Source organism: Strongylocentrotus purpuratus, unplaced genomic scaffold, assembly GCF_000002235.5.
Source record: "Strongylocentrotus purpuratus isolate Spur 01 unplaced genomic scaffold, Spur_5.0 spur5_scaffold_15, whole genome shotgun sequence".
Lineage (NCBI taxonomy): Eukaryota > Metazoa > Echinodermata > Echinoidea > Camarodonta > Strongylocentrotidae > Strongylocentrotus > Strongylocentrotus purpuratus.
The window spans coordinates 35,471,887-35,488,682 of NW_022145600.1; the positions used below are offsets into that span (position 1 = coordinate 35,471,887).

Below are 16,796 nucleotides of genomic sequence, written 5' to 3' on the forward strand. Positions count from 1 at the left end.
CGGAAGATAGCATCATTTAATTATTTATTTTGCTTTGAACTGAAAAGTTTGCACAATTACACCACAGTAGAAGACTTAGGCGTTAACAAAAAAGATGTGGTATTGCCCTTTGCGACCGACCCCAAAATCTTGAAACCTACAGTCGGCTATAGAAAAAAAATGTGTAATGAATTAAAAATCTTCCTGAAACCATTCAAAACTGAGAAATGTGAGCCCAAAGAGGGTAATTTGAAAAAATTAAAAATTAATGCATTTAAAACTGAGAAAAATCAGCGCAAAGAGGGAGAAAAAAAAAGAGAGAAAAAAAAGAGAAAGATTTCCGACCGACCGACCGACCCATGTTTTGGCACTTAAAGGGCAATACAACATCTTTTTTTTTTTTAGCCCATTAGATGCTGAATAAAATAATTAAAAATTTAATTTGAATTTAAACTGTATGATTTGTTTGACAGTGTGATCCTCAATTCGATGAAGCAGTTTGCCAGAGTTCTTCACCGCTCCTTTGTGCGCATCGAGGACTTTGAATTCCAGCTCTGGAATAACTTCTTTCATCTGTCGGTAGCCTTTGTTACCCAAGAGTCCTTGCAGCTTGAGAACCTCTTACAAACCAAACGCAATAACATCATTGACAGGTCAGCTAATTTTCCACTTCATATGTGTGTGTATGTGTTTATTTTTAGGGCTTGTATGGTTTTTTTGTTTGTTTCTGTTGTTATACAAGTTTTCTTTGGGGCAAAATAAGTTCATTTAATTTCAAATCTTTAATATGTTCATCACATTTTGTTTAATTGTTTTTTGGGAGATATCTTGACAAACTCATTTATTTGGGCTTTTATAACTTCCCCTTTTCCATTATTTTTTAATATTTTAATGTACTTATGTATATTCTAGTGAAAGATTTTGCATGTTATTTCCAGTACCTTTTGCAGATGTATGTGTTCTTGTAATGTGATTTTTATGAAAATGAGTAAACTTAATTGAATTAAATTCATGATAAATTGGATGATTATTTATATCACATCAATATTTCCAATCCTTAAAGGTATGAACAAATTGGAAGCGTATGCGATCGTACAATATTCAGGGATCGTTAACGTGGTAGAAATTGAGTCTAAAATTATGAAATTATGAATAATAAACTCTTTATGTTGTATAGCTCCCTTTCAAGGTCAAGATATTAATTAAGCTATAAAACAATGTTTATTGACTAAAATCGACCGATTAGCTACTCCCGTTTGGAAATTAAATATCACAACTACATATTCTGAGATTTTCATGGTCGACTCGTAGCTACCATTGTAAGGCCGTAGGCGCTATTTGAAATTTATTCAAATTTACCGGGAGCACCGGTAAATTTTTATATTCAATTTTCCTCAAAAGCAGAAGTGTTTTAGGGCTTAATTTTCTAGTGCTTATAATACATCCACAGGGTATCCAAATTGTAAAAATTCACTATCCACCCAATTTTCAAAATTTTCCAAAACTTTGTATTACCTTTAAACTATAAATGTACATGGATTCTCATCAAGTGTGTCAGACCTCTCCATTATCTGGGATGTACATCAGACATTAATGCTCAGTGTGCTGGCAGAATTTGCTACATACATGTACTTTGGTTTGTCTGTGAGATGAAGTTAGGCTTTGGGAAGTGATCGGTGAAAGGTTAGGTTGAGAGCTAACAAGTTAGAGGGTAGTGGTTAGGTAAAGTGTTTGATCCAGTTTTGATATTTGGAATTTTACTAGGTTTAAAATGTGGCCGCAGAGAAATTGTTGCTGGAGCATCATATAATGGCATACTGGACAAAGACCATACGTGTATATCCCATCAATACTAATCAAAACCTTACTTCTTTTAATCTAACACACTGATTGTATACTTCTATGGCTATCAACTCTTAGTATTTTACATTTTATTACCTTTTGTTGTTGTTGTGTTTGTTGTTGTTGTTCTTGTTGTTGTTGATGTGCATATTAATCAACAGATCTAAATTCATTCTTGATACATTGATGCCCCCTAAAGGTATGGAGACATGAGGAGAGAGGTCTCGTTTGAGATCATCCGTACCATGTGGAACTATCTGGGTAAGAACAAGATCAAGTTCATCCCTGGTCTGATTGGTCCATTCCTGGAGGTTGCCTTGGTACCGGAGGTGGAGCTTCGGAAGGCTACCATCCCCATCTTCTTTGATATGATCAACTGTGAGTTCAGCATCAAGAATAACTTCAAGATGGTGAGTATTTCTTTCATAAAATGATGTTTTATAGCATGATTTTACTAATGACCGGTCATTATCTGAATTACGTATTATTCAAAATAAATGCCTGGTCATGTGTACGCTCTCAACCAATCTTTTGATTAGGATCCACGTCATCATCTTATAATAGCCAATGATTGTTTCAATCAGGACCCTGGTCGAATGTACCTTGCATTGTACTTTGTATTGTACGTTTGTGCCCAGATGTCAGATAGACAATACATACATACGAATAGAAGACCAATATTTTGCAATATCTCAAGGGATTGACATTAGCAGGGGTCCACAAAGTAGCAACATTCTTTGAGCCTCATTTTTAGTAAGAGTCGATCCAGATCAAGTACAGCTTGAGCGTTATATTAGTTGCAACTCTTAGCATTAACAACAGCCAATTGTAATCTTGCTATGGGTTGCTATGAGGGACTCGCCATTGATTCTGTTTCTTCGTCAATCACAACTCTGTTTAAAATGGGAGCTATTTATTATTTGTCTGTTATGTTTATCCCCCCAAAATTCAATTTTGATGTGACACAAATCCTTTCTTCCTTAATGTTACAGTTTGAGCGAGAGATTATTGGTCAGCTAGATGCGCTGGTAGAAGGCGGACGTGGAGATTTATCGTTCAAAGGTCTCTTCAAAGAAATGTAAGTCGGTTTACATTTTGAACCTTGAGTGGAATCATACTTTAGACCAACACACCTCCAATCAGCAAGTTATAATTAAGGTTTCACTGCTAGATTTAGATAAGTATTAGGTAACTAGTGTTTACTCATAATTGGGTTCAGTAGCGATTTGTAGCAAATGTAAAGAATTGTGTCCTAAATGTTTTGCATCATTAAAAAAAAAAAATAAATACTTTGGACAAATAGAGTCTGAGATAACTCACTGAGATAAAAGGCAAGGCTTTATTTGTTCAGTGTTCATAGTAGCTGACAGGTGCAGCTCATCTCCATTTGTAAATCATTCCCCCCTAAATTCCTCACTTGTATAGTCTTTATTTCCTTCACATCTTTCAATTGGGCTGATTTTACAATTAAGATGTCTGGGTATTTTTGAGCTAGACCTTTTGGTCTGTTTAACATGACAATTTTTATTTTGCTGCATATAAATGTATGTTCACTTTTTAATTTGATTGTTTGATGCAGCCTGTGTGATTTCTGTGGAAAGCATCAGTACTTAAATCAGAGTGGTGTGCACTTTGTGAACCTGGTGACGAAGCTGCTGGACAGACTTCTAGACTACAGGGCAATCATACATACAGACAACAAGGAGAACAGAATGAGCTGCATTGTCAATCTCTTGGTTAGTCAACCCTCCTCTAGTGACCGCCTGTTCTATAGAGGCCTTCTTTATTGCATACCTGAGTAGTGTTCCTATTAAAATCTCATTATAAAGGCCAGCTGTCTACATAGACCAATTGCTGTGTTTTTTTTTAAGCAGTAATAATTAAATTTCACACATATTCATATGCATAGGGAAAGTAAACCCTTTGTTATTTTTGTCATGAAGCTTTCTATGTATGCAAGTTTAATAGGAAACCCTAATTTTTGTAGCAAAATGTTAGAGAGATATTACGATATGTGCTTTTTGTTTGCTATCACTGCCATGATCCAGCTCTGTAGTTGTGTAACTGCCCAGTAGCGGTAAATAATCATTTAAATCTAGCTAGTTTAATCTTTTGTGATCCTGACAATTATTGTGCCATGCAATTTAGTTTGTAGATGAATGACCAAAATTTAGTATGTTTGCAGCCAAGTTTGACCTTCTAATGACTTACTGGAGCAAGTTGACTCGATGTAGTACAGTCATATACATGCACCTTACCCTATCTCTTGGTAACTTTGTTTCTAATCTCTTGTGCAGAACTTCTACAAAGACATGGACAGACAGGACATGTATACACGCTACCTCTACAAACTCTGTGATTTGCATCTGGAATGTGATAACTACACAGAAGCTGGCTTCACGCTGCAGTTACAAGCAGATAGGATCAAGGTACAGCTTTTCAATCTTCGCTTAGAAATTTAAAGAAAGTGTTTAAGGCATTGTTCAACAATGTTAAATCGGAGATGCATGGCCCTACGTGTTATCAGTGTTTTCTGACTTGTTTTTTCAATACAAATCGATCAATCGATCTTATTTACTGGGTGTAAGCCACAAATATGTTTAAATAATTGAATTTTCTCCCAGGAAGCATTACATTTATAGAAACAATTACACAGTTTTTTTATCAAACTTCAACAATGTTGCGAGTCACAAGTGGAGGTGAATAAAAGAAGCTGCACTCGTGCAACAAAATTCTTCAAGCGTTCAGTAATGACACAACTGTGTGTGTCATAAGATACAGAAATATGAAGCACACACTATGCTTCAGTCGTTGGATTTTGCCAGTGCTATGGTCTTGATAACACGGTAATGAGTTATCTTGAGGAGGCGCGATAGCTCAGTCAGTAGAGCAGTGGTCTCGTAATCCGGTGACCCGGGTTTGAAACCAAGTCGATGGGCTAGTGCCCTTCGGTAAGGCATTAATACTCATTACCAGGTCCCTCAAAGAGGACCTAAAGCCATCGGCCGTCTGGTTGCTTACTTACAAGCATTTATGCTTTCTTAGCAGTCAGGTAAAATAACCACCACCACCTCATCCTTGATTTCTACCCCATGTGCAGTGGTCAGACTCTCCATTGCTGACGTCCAGTGATAAGTACCCTGAAGCCATGACTGAAAGACAACTCAAGGAAGTAATCTACTATGACATCATTGAATTCTTTGACAAGGGAAAGGTAAGAGAAAATACCTACAATGATGATGATGATATTCATTTTTATATGTTTGATTAACGAAATCCTCTTCAGTGATTAGTCAACATACATTGTAGCATCATGTGACCGAACATAACATTGCCATGATGTTATCGATAAGAAAAATGTGCTATTATATAAATAATACACAGCAGTGAGGGCATTAGTTAGAATTACCCACTCAAGGAACCGTGGGAACAATCTTACACGCCCAGGCGATAGCCGAGGGCGTTTGGACTGTTTTGAAGATACCGAGTGTAGGTAATTTTACTAATGCCCAAACAAAATGATGTGTATTATTTGTTTTATAAGATGATTTTATTAATGACCTGTCTACCGGTCTTTGATGTGTGGAGTTATTCTAGAAATGTTCTGTATCATTGTATAGTCATTGTAGTCCCATATGTTTAAAATGGACGTGCTGTTTTGACCGCTGAATTTTGTTGTTGTTGCGCAAAGGCCGCACCCAGACTTGATATTTTTTCTCCAAAAAATACTGCGGCCTTTACGCCGGCAAACACGGTAGACACATTTATTATTTGTGGTTTAACATTTGTAGTTAGGCATTTATATCTATACTATTGTATATTGCTTGATGTAGATGACAAAACTTTTATCAATATAAAAGGCCAGATTATACAGAATTGCTGTATTAAAAAAAAAATTAAAAAAAAAATCACATTTTAATGATAAAATGAACAAATTGATTGCTTTTCTACCATCATTTAGATGTGGGAGAGGGGAATAGCCCTATGCAAGGAGCTGTGCAATCAATACGAGAAGGAGACATTTGACTATGTTCAGATGAGTGAAATACTGGTGAGTCAGGAGACCTTTTTCTTTTATTTAGTTTAATTTTTAGGATAATGGGGTATAATTCTGAGACTTCAATTATGAGAGAATATTTTATATTATTATTGACTGGCCTAACTTTCGGGAGATACCACATATATTGCCCCCACAAGACCCATATTGCCCTCGTCTTTGACTCGGGGCAATGTGAGTCTAGTTTGGGAAATATATATGATATCTCCCTCAAGGCCAGTCCATATTATATGAATATTGACTGGCCTTGAGGGAGATACCAGGAAATATTGCCCTTACTGAAATCATACTGGGCAAAATATGTATTTGAATCGCATGGTAAAAGTAGCTTGTATACATGTAGGTAATAATTAGAAAATATATCTTTTAAAGAAGTAAGTCTGGAGACATAGACCTCAGAATATGTCTTTTAACCAAGATTAGTGTATGTCTAAATTTAAGATCTCAGTATTGAAATCAAGATATTAATATTCAAGATTTGAAAAGCTTCCCGAGACATGTACCTTCTTAATTTGAATTGGTTTGGCATCCATGTCCTTAAAATATGCACCAAGACCAACGTCACAAAATATCCAGTATTCAAATATGTATTCAGACCATTATGTCCAAATATTTCTGAAACTATTACCTTGAAACGGAACCATAGAGATAAGTATTTACCCTTCCTAACGTTTGCTGTGTTTGTATGCTTGACAGAGGCGGCAGGCCAACTTGTATGACAACATCATGAAGGTGCCCCGGCCATCACCGGAGTACTTCAAGGTCTGGTACATTGGACAAGGCTTTCCAGCTTTCCTGAAGGTCAGTTACTCTATTGCAGACATTGCCTTGGTAGTAACAGTTAGAAGAGAGAATATCTAGCACCTGTTAAGCATGGGTGAAGCTTTTTTTTAAAGAGAAACTTGAGTTCTGTTAAAAAAAGAAAATGAATTCTCACAGAATCAAACGAAACTTACACTGAATGTTCAGGATTACAAATAAATGTCATTTGCCAAACAATTTTGGTAGAAAATGTATCCTGGCTGAGTAGTGAGCATAGAAAGATAAGGAAATCAAGGTTAGTAGGCCAACACCATTTGTGTAGTCCCATATATATCTTTCTGTGAACAGTGCTTGTTACTTTACCAAGACTGGGCCAAATTTATTATGATTTTGATGACTCCAGAACCTTGCAGTACACACCAATACTTACATGCTACATGTACATGATCAACTTTTTCAGATCCATTCCACAACTTTTCTTTCACAATGCAATCGCATGACCAGAACTCAACTGTATCTTTAATGTGACAGAAATCAAGACAGAAAACCCCAAACCCATTTACAGTGGACCAGTATTGCATTGTTTTATTTGAATAAGAACCAAGTCAAAACATGTTAGTCAAATAGATGATGTAAGATTGAAGAGCTAAGATTGTTTTAAATCAGCCATCACCTCCCCAATCCATTATATAAGATATCAGGGTGGTGTTTTTAAAATCTAATTTCATTTGTAAGCAGAAGGGGCTTGGGGGGGGGGGGGGGGGAGATTAGATTCAGTTTCCGTTACAGGTGTCAGATCAACCTGTCTGAATATGTTACTAAGATAAGTCTTTATAAGTCTTTATGTCATTAGGTATCAATGCATTATGTATCGCGAAAGAAACCTGTAATTTGCTTGCATTGCAGAATCGAGTGTTCATCTACAGGGGGAAAGAGTATGAGAGACTAGCAGACTTTGTTGCTAGGCAACAGCAGCTGTATCCGAGTGCAACCCTTCTCAACAAGACCACACCCCCTGACAAGGAGCTCTTTGAAAACAAGGGACAAAGTATCCTTTTCAGCAATTATTTTATCTCTTTTCCCCCTCCTATTACCTCCATCCCATCATCACCTTATGTTTTAGCCCTTGCATCAACTGTTTAATTATAGCGATCTATAATCACCTCTTTTTTTTTCTCCACATTTTCATGAACACATTGAATAGTTTTGCCTGAACTAAGATTTCATGATTCGTTAATTTGTGTTACAGCAACTCTGATTGGATATTCAGTGTAAATAATCAAATGTATGGTTTAACCTGAAGATGAGGCAATAATGTTTTAAGACTATGGTCCCAAAGAATTTGAAATGATGAAGAAAAAAATCTAAGAAAAAAATCTAAGAATATTGTATTAAGATTATGTCATGAATAAATGTAGTACACTCAAATTCTTTCTTCAAAATGTATTCATTTTAACTGTATATTTCTAATCGTAAATAATAACTTTAATATAAAGTATATTGAAGATAATCCAATATTGTGGATTCTATTTCAATAAATTGATTTGATTCAATTTGATTTGATTATAAGCACTCCTTAATTCAAATGTTTACTAGTCCTGCAAATTGTACCTGTGCAGCCCAAGCGAGATAACAAGAAAGAATTCAGAGGAAAGAACATCAGTGAGCAGATCCTGAGGTCAGTTAATCAACATAGCCACTACTGCAATCTTCAGAGAAAGAAGTTCTCTCTTGAATTCTATGAAAAGCCCAAAGTATAGGACATGAAATTTTAACAATCTTTGTTTTATAGTCTAAATACAATTCTAAGTTAGTTAATCAACATAGCCTCTAGTGCAATATCCAGAAAAAGAAGCTCTCTCTTGATTTCTATGAAAAGCCAAAAGTATAGGACATGTAATTTTAACAATCTTTGTCTTACAGTCCAAATAATAATGATAATAATAATACTCTGTTTTTTATATAGCGATTATTAGAATCACTAAGCGCTTCAAAACTTGGAGATTATTACCCCGGCTTTAGCTGTGCTGCCATTGTGGCGCTCTAGCATTTCAAAGAATCAATACAGTTCTAAGTTCCTGAAAGTCGTCGTTATAAGTTAAATATGATAAGGCAAACCTGTATATGTTGATGGATGCATCTAACTTGTGTAGAAAGTAAGAAAAAACCTAGGCTAAAAGTTCACTATTACTATTTGCAGATTTTACCAAAGTGACTAGTTGTGATTTTGAAAGATTTTACTGTTTATGAACTGAAGACTCCCTATAATTCTAACTTAAAGCTTATCTGTACTAGTGTACGGGAGGGATACGTTCTCCCTGCATGGTCACTTAACAGGTGGTTATCTCATCAACTCAGCTCTCAGTTATCATAAGAAAAAGAGGATCATGGGGGACCAATGGTCACCGATTATGCATTGTTTGTTATATAGAGGGCGCAAGTAGCTACAAGTAGTGCAGTGGGGCTTTAAATGAGTAATAAAGAATAACTTCACCCTTTCTTTCCAGCTACTACTCTGTAAATGAAGTGCAGAAGTTCACCTACTCAAGACCGTTTCACAAAGAACAGAAAGACAGAGAAAATGAGTTCAAGGTGGGTCATATAAGTCAACATTTTGTTTTGCATGAATTGTCTTATTCGAGTGCTTTTTAAGTTGTCCAGCTGAGATTATGGAGGTCAAATCATTCAGGCTCAAGAATGTTCATATTGTCCACACTCTTGTGTGAAACTTATTTTCCCCTTAAAACAATATTCTTATCTCCTTCAATATTACCAGATGCATTGGTTTTAAAGTACTATTGTAATGAATATGTATAATTTCTTGAACACAGTCTTAAGGTGTTGAGTTTGAAGTTGCATCTTTCTATTCTCTCACCAATTTAGTCTTAGCATTGAAGCAACAATTTAGTATCAATAAATATTTGACAGTCTTATGTATAATTGAGCCATTTGTATAGTGTTCTACAGCATCCATTTGGAAACATTTGTTTGATGATGATTGTTGTACCTGACTGCTAAGAAAGCATGTATATGCTTGCAAGTAATCAATCAGGGGACCGACGGCTCGAAATCCTCTCCAAGGGACTTGGTAATGAGGATTAATGCCTTACCAAAGGGCACGAGCGTTGTCTAGGTTTTGAACGAAGGACCTCCAGGTTACAGGACTATTCTCTACCACCAAGCCATCGCGCCTCCCCCCGTTCTACAACATCCATTTGCAAAATTCATGGAGCAGTTAATTAATGTAATTTTGCGTCCTCTTATGATTCTTGTTTGACAGACTATGTGGATTGAGAGGACTCATTTCACCACAGAGTACAAGCTACCTGGTAATCTGAGATGGTTTGAGGTGGTGGAATCATGTACGGTAAGTTCAACTCCCATCTTATCTTATCTTGTCTTAAAGCCCCACTGTCCTACTTGTAGCTACTTGCTCCCTCTATAAAAAAAACTTCCCCAATTGGTGCCTGTTGGTCCCCCATGATCCTCTTTTTCTTATATCAGTTGAGAGCTGAGTTAATGAGATAGCCACCCGTCAGTGACCTCGCTGTGTGGTCTAATCCCTTCTGGCCAAGTAGTGTTGACGGTCTTTAAAACTACTGCGCAAATATCGATGTGCAGACCATCATGCATTAGTTGCCTGCATTGGTTGAGTAAGTTTAGGGTTTAATGTTTATCATTAGTTGAAATGTTCAAATGTATTACAGCAAAATCTGTCTATAAAGACCACCCAAGGGAGACAAGAAAAGTGGTCTTTATAGGCAGGTGGTCTCCATTTACAGGTTCTTTTAATACATGTTTCAATGAGGAACCACTTTCAAGGAAAACAAAAATGTGGTCTTTGTAGACAGGTGGTCTTTCTATACAGGTGGTCACTAAAGCAGGTTTAACTGTATAAACATGAATCCTTGTTATATCTAGATATGATACAAACAGGATAAGCCATTGATTGTGATATATATATCTTCTGTTGAGAAAAGAAAAATTGAAAATTGTAAAAGGAAATTCTTGTAAGTTAATAATATTTTTGTTCTCAGCAGAAAATGTCGCCCTCATAATTTTCTGCCTTTTGAAAAATATATTTGTGAAAATATTAAACACTATCTGATGTAAAATTTCAAATATTTAAAATGAAAAATGATTTCATGAACAGTGATGTCAACGTAAATGTATGTTTTCGTATAACATACAATATGAGTGTTTCGTTATTTGAGAGAATTATCATTTATACTTCTACAACAATGCTTTATGACTACATTTGACTCATTTGACAAACAGGAGGAATTGAGCCCTATCCAGAATGCCATTGAGAACATGGAAGACGTAAATCGTAAGTTGAGGGCGCTAATCATCCAGCATGAAGAAGATCCGAACCTTCCCATCAACCCTCTGAGTCTCCAGCTCAATGGTGTCATTGATTCGGCCGTCATGGGCGGACCGGTCATGTACGAGAGGGTGAGAATTTTTGAATATTTTTTTAAAGGGAACGTTTAACAATGTTAAATCTGAGATGCACGGCCCTACGTGTTATCAGTGTCTGTGATATGGTGTTATAGTGAAGCCCTACAAAAATTGCGCTTCAAAATGATCAAGAAGTGCCTCAAAAAAGTAAAAACCTGTGAGTGACCGGTTTTACCATACTCGTTTTTAATCATAAATATCTTGATAATCAGACAGGCGACTGGGTTGTAAAACTCATGGGGTTCCTGACTGACCTAAAGGTTTATAACTATCATTGCAGCATGGTCTAAATCAAGGATTTTTTGAAAGGATCTAAGACAAAGTTACCAGATCCTTTTAATGTAGAAATGACAGTGTCACTAAAATCATAGGAATTCATAGTTGATGACCTATGTTAGAAATTCAGTATTATGCTTGATGGATGTACTTGAATTCTGGTATATTATGATATTTTACCGTTACTTCTTAAAACTATTAACATGTAACATCAGCAGGCGAGGAGAACCTCATGACAGAATGGAAATTCTTTTAGGTAATCCTCAGGCATCCGCTGGTGGCATTTTCACTGTCTTGTAACTCTTTCATGTTATATGCTCTGCGTTGTCATTGCTACATGTACCTGGAAATTGAATAAATAAATAAATAAAAATAAATAAATTATTCAATTTCTATTTATGATATCTTATCAAGTGTATTTTAAATTGAGAAAAATATTGTTTTCATGAAGTATGAAAAAGTTTGGTTGAGACTCTATCACTCAAATTGTAAGTAGTCATGCAACTGTGATGCCATCTTATGGTAAACAGTAGAAACTTAGAAGCAAAATTCATGACTGTTATTTGATATATTCCAAAAACCTCTATGACTTTCAAAAATTATTCTTAAGAGGATGATAAAGAATGATCAGCTTGTTTGAAACTTGATCCACAGTTTTTTTTGTCCAACTATCATACACACTATTACTGCAGGAGAAGTCATACAGAAATATTAGATAATAGTTGCTGTTCATGTGTTTTCTTGCAGGCTTTCTGTGTGGAGGACTATGTAGCTCAACATCCTGAAGATGCTATCCATATATCAAGACTCAAGGAGCTCTTTGCTGAACAGGTAATTTGTAGATTTCAAAGCAAAACTGCTATACAGACATTCTCTGTAGAAAGGACTTACAGTTGGGCTGCTTTTACTGAAACATCCATATTGTTACCTCTTTGTAAAGATTGGATATTTGCATCAGTACACACTCTATAAAAGCTTTTTTTTCTTCATTTTTCATATCGCATAAAATACTAATGTACAAATATGCTGTAAAACAAAGGGAAAAAAGTTTACTAAGTTTAAATCAAGTTTGATCTAATCAAATTTCCCCTGCATAAGAGGGCCCCAATGGTTCCTTTCTAAATCTGTACATCAAATGGCGGGCAATATTTTTTTACTGAATCAACACTTAAGTTATTTCAAAGGTTAACATTTGGAAGTTCATGTTTGGGTTTATAAATAATACTTCGGTCTGAAATAAATATATATATATTTTCTGTCATTATCTCTTGTGATGTGTGTTACACTTGCCAACCTTACACATATTTTGTTTATGTTCAGATCCCGCTGGTAGAGCTGGGTCTGACGTTACACAGAAACAAGATGTCTGAAGACCTCGGACCCTTCCAACGAAAGATGGAAGATCAGTACCAAAAACGAAGACAGATCGTTGAAGAGCGTTATGGCAAGAAGGTAGGACATGATAATAATAGTAATAATAATCTTTTAAAGTCCACTCCAATTGATCGTGAACCCGGCAGCCACTGAGCAGCGATGTAGCTCTATCCCTTATTGTTGAACGCCAAACAAGGTAGCAACAACTCCCATCTTTTAACGTCTTTTGGTATGACGCGGCCGGGGTTCGAACCCACGACCTCCCGGTTGTGAGGCGGACGCTCTACTGACTGAGCCATCATACCGGTATTGGATGATATCGATATTGGATGGATGATTGTCAAGTATCCTCCTTCCGTTCTGCATCTCAAAACCTCCTTGTAGCTAAGAGAGGCAGAACAAAGGCATATGGCGCCTCTCATATTGAATTCTCTCCCAAACTCCCTACATTGTATACCCAATACTGAAACATTCTTATCTAAACTCAAAACTCAAAACTCATCTTTTTAAATTAGCATGTCTATATTACTTAAGGATAAATGATGTAATAATTTTTCTCTCTATAAGAACTTCATTGTCTTCTATATATGCTTCTGTCTACTCATCTACCTTTTATGATCTTGTTATATTTTATTGATATATATTGTAAATCGCATTGGTATGTCAACAGCAATGAAATGCGCTATAAAAGAACAAAGTATTATTAAAGGGATTGTGTAACTTTGTCTCTGATTCTGAAACAAAATCCTGGATTTAGCTCGTGCTGCAATGATAATTATAAACCTTTAAATCATTCAGGAACCCTATAACTTTTACAAGCCGATCGCCTCTCTTATTATCAAGATATTTATGATTGGAAATTGAAATCAAATTTTGCGTTTTCCTAACGGTTTTCATAACACTACAGTCTATTGGGGAAAATGAATATGGTAAAACTGGTCACTCAAAGATTTTAACTTTTTTGAGGCACTTCATGATCATTTTGAAGCGAATTTTGTTTAGGGCTTCAATATTACACCACATCACAGACACTGATGACACGTAGGGCCATGCATCTCGGATTTAACATTGTTAAACAATGCCTTTCATGGGTTTTATCACAAGTTATCTCAAGATTACTATTCAACAGTTTAAGCAGTTCTTTGAAACATTCAGTGTCTTCCAAGCTCTATAGTTTCACGTATTATATAACCCAAAAGAGACATTGTGTTTTAGAAACTACGAGTAAAGTGTCTCTGTCATTTATGCCTTCAACTGTGATCATTTCATATCTTGCATATGTCATTCATTTGAAATAAATAGTAGCCTATATTTTTGTGTTCTTTGCTTAGCTTATGCGTAGTTTCTGTGAAACCATGTTTAAAAAGCTGGGGAAAGGGCTTTCTATTTCAAATACTTTTGCTCACCAATGTTAAATGCATTTGTAACAGAAATGTTTATTTTCTTGCGTTTATCTTCCCTCAACCTTTCAAAATGTTCAGTTGATCGAGCACTTTGCGCTGACGCCTAATGACAAGTTGATCCAGTCTTTTGCTAGAAGGCACTCGAGAGGTCAGACATACTCAGGGCGCCCTCTGTCGTCCATGTCGACGTCATCAACATCGTCGGACACACAGGGTTCTCGGAGCAGCATCATCTCTAATCCAGAGAGGGAGTAAGTCTGCGTTTCTGTTCTATTCTTTGATTTGGGGAAGAGATAAATGGGAAGGTTGTCAAACTCTAATGGCTTTGCATGTTTGCCCAGTCCATGTATAATGCTTCTCTGAGGGGAGCTTTGTACTATCAAGTATAATACATCTGTTTTTTTGTTTCTTTTTGCAGTTCTGATTTGCTAGAATATATACAGTTACCAACTGAATTATTCATACACCTTGTAAATTGATGTTTTTTGTATTTTTCGTAACTCAAGAATTAAAGGTAGACTGGTTGAATTAGAGCCTTTGTTGAATTATTATAGTTGTCAGCTTTAATATGACACATTCTCAAGAGATATAAATCGGGACAAATTATTTGTTCACATACTTCACAAATTACAAGATTTGGTAACGGTATGAATAATTTAGTTGTTAAATGTAAAAGTATTATTATTATTATTTGCTGTAATTATGACTGTGATAAAGATGCAAAAAGTATAGTTGTATTTCAAAATTGTCTTCCTTTGTTTGCTCTGGTGTGAGTTCCCTCTTTACCATGTAAGTGTTTGTGTAATCCCTGTGAGAGGTTGTGTTTTGAATGGATATTCCAAGCATGAACCACATCATGTCCTCTTCGACCTTTATTTTGGTTCATCTTGCACGAAGGAAACAATAGAGTACCGAAGCTGTGACGTCATAAAAATCTATTTCTAGAATTTCTCAATTTTTCTTCATTTTCTGAAAGAGCATCACAAATAATGTTCAACTTGTTGAAAACCAATTGAATATGTTGTATTGGCAGAGATATGACCATCTGAATAAAAAAAATTGCCTATGGAAACTCAAGTGTTATACATGTATGCTCTGGCTCCTAACCATTAGGAGCCAGAGCATATAACACTGAGTTCATATATGAAATATATTAATTCAGATGGTCATATCTCTGCCAATATTTAACATATTCAATTGGTTTTCGACATTTAGACATTATTTATGATGCTCTTTCGGAAAATGAAGAAAAAATTGAGAAATTCTAAAATTAGATTTTTTATGACGTCACACTTCACCACTCTATAGCCTCACCCACATTTTGTGAATGGAAGAGAAATTTATTTTTTTGGTGGTCCCAGCACATTCTCTTAGAATGGTATGCAGCAGTATGCTGTCATTTCACAGGTGTCACAAATCAGTGAATGTCACATGACAAAGTCTGAGCTTTTTGGTTTAGTTTTCTAGTAACTATACCTGCTTCATCCAAATACTACATTTGTTCATACTTAACATTCTCAAAGTGAAGGCAATCTGAATATTTTTTTATTGGAGTAAATCATCATTAGAGCAAAGAAGATATAACAATAATAATGAAGTTAAATTCAAATCCTGAAAACCTCCAAAAGAGCTCTGAAAGTGTGGACAATGCTCTTCATAAATTTATTCCTTTTTGGAAACTCTGTACAGAGTTCATCAGAAAAAAACAACAACACTTTCTACTTAGAACAAGAACAAGAACAGACAAGACTGAACAGGTAGAAAAAGAAAAGAAATTTGAAATGTCGTCATGGCATAAACAAGAAGTAAAGACGACTTGAAATCTCAAGTCTTATATCACATTCTGTTATCTGTGGCTTTCAACTGTATGTGACACTCTGAATTATTGACAGTCTTCCTAACCTGGCTGCATGGATTTGATATGTTTGTGCCACGTGTCTCTGTTTGTAATGGTTCACAAAGAAACAAGGGGCAAATGTGGTCTCTATTTCTGATGTCAAAAATACCAAAAAATTGTCACTGTTATGCACATGTATGCCCCCTGAAGCTTGATTTCTGCCCCAGATCTTTGTGTGTATTAATACAAAATATAAAATTGTCTGGTGTTAAAAATAAGTTATGTACTTGTATGTATAAACAGTGTGCGCACAATCCTACAATATACCAAAACTTGCTCACACTTGCAAAAGTATATTTGCTCTTTGTCTCGTCAATCTCTGTTTCCTTGAATCCTGTGATTCTCCTTACATTTATCAAACATGTGTGTTGTAAAATGCCCCTAACTTTGCAAGGAAAGCAGATTTGAACAGCTAATGTTTGTTTCCACTTAGCAGCAGCTATACATTGGCTACCTGTGCTTGGTATTAAACCTTAGCTGTAATGCATGCATTGTTTCTTTTAAATAGTAACAGCTACCTAAGTGTTCCTCAGAAGCTGTCCAATAAACATCGCTCACTTTCGTAAGTATTTTCTCACTGCCGATTCTTGATAGAGGGATATAGTATGCGTCACACACTCATAATCAATTAATAGATCACTAGCTGTAAGAGTCATGTTAACAAGGCACTACACACCTCCTAAAGGACCAACATTAATCGTTTAAGGTTTAGTGGAATATGGCATAAGACGATGAAAGGAGATAA

At 35.7% G+C, this 16,796-nt stretch overlaps 1 protein-coding gene across 8 annotated transcripts in view; it reads left to right on the plus strand.

The window, feature by feature from the left end:
• LOC580398 (dedicator of cytokinesis protein 1) overlaps positions 1–16,796 on the plus strand; it is an 83,251-nt gene that overhangs the window by 46,961 nt on the left and 19,494 nt on the right. For 6 of the 8 annotated variants that reach the window (XM_030986317.1, XM_030986318.1, XM_030986325.1 and 3 more), the window contains exons 29-45: positions 453–632; positions 2,021–2,231; positions 2,814–2,899; positions 3,401–3,557; positions 4,119–4,250; positions 4,922–5,035; positions 5,783–5,872; positions 6,575–6,679; positions 7,547–7,688; positions 8,237–8,318; positions 9,148–9,232; positions 9,921–10,007; positions 10,919–11,095; positions 12,125–12,208; positions 12,698–12,829; positions 14,233–14,405; positions 16,560–16,613. In XM_030986317.1, coding sequence (XP_030842177.1) covers positions 453–632; positions 2,021–2,231; positions 2,814–2,899; positions 3,401–3,557; positions 4,119–4,250; positions 4,922–5,035; positions 5,783–5,872; positions 6,575–6,679; positions 7,547–7,688; positions 8,237–8,318; positions 9,148–9,232; positions 9,921–10,007; positions 10,919–11,095; positions 12,125–12,208; positions 12,698–12,829; positions 14,233–14,405; positions 16,560–16,613 — 2,091 coding nt within the window. The remainder of the gene's footprint in view (positions 1–452; positions 633–2,020; positions 2,232–2,813; positions 2,900–3,400; positions 3,558–4,118; positions 4,251–4,921; positions 5,036–5,782; positions 5,873–6,574; positions 6,680–7,546; positions 7,689–8,236; positions 8,319–9,147; positions 9,233–9,920; positions 10,008–10,918; positions 11,096–12,124; positions 12,209–12,697; positions 12,830–14,232; positions 14,406–16,559; positions 16,614–16,796) is intronic. The other 2 variants (XM_030986322.1, XM_030986324.1) reach the window with 1 other exon arrangement.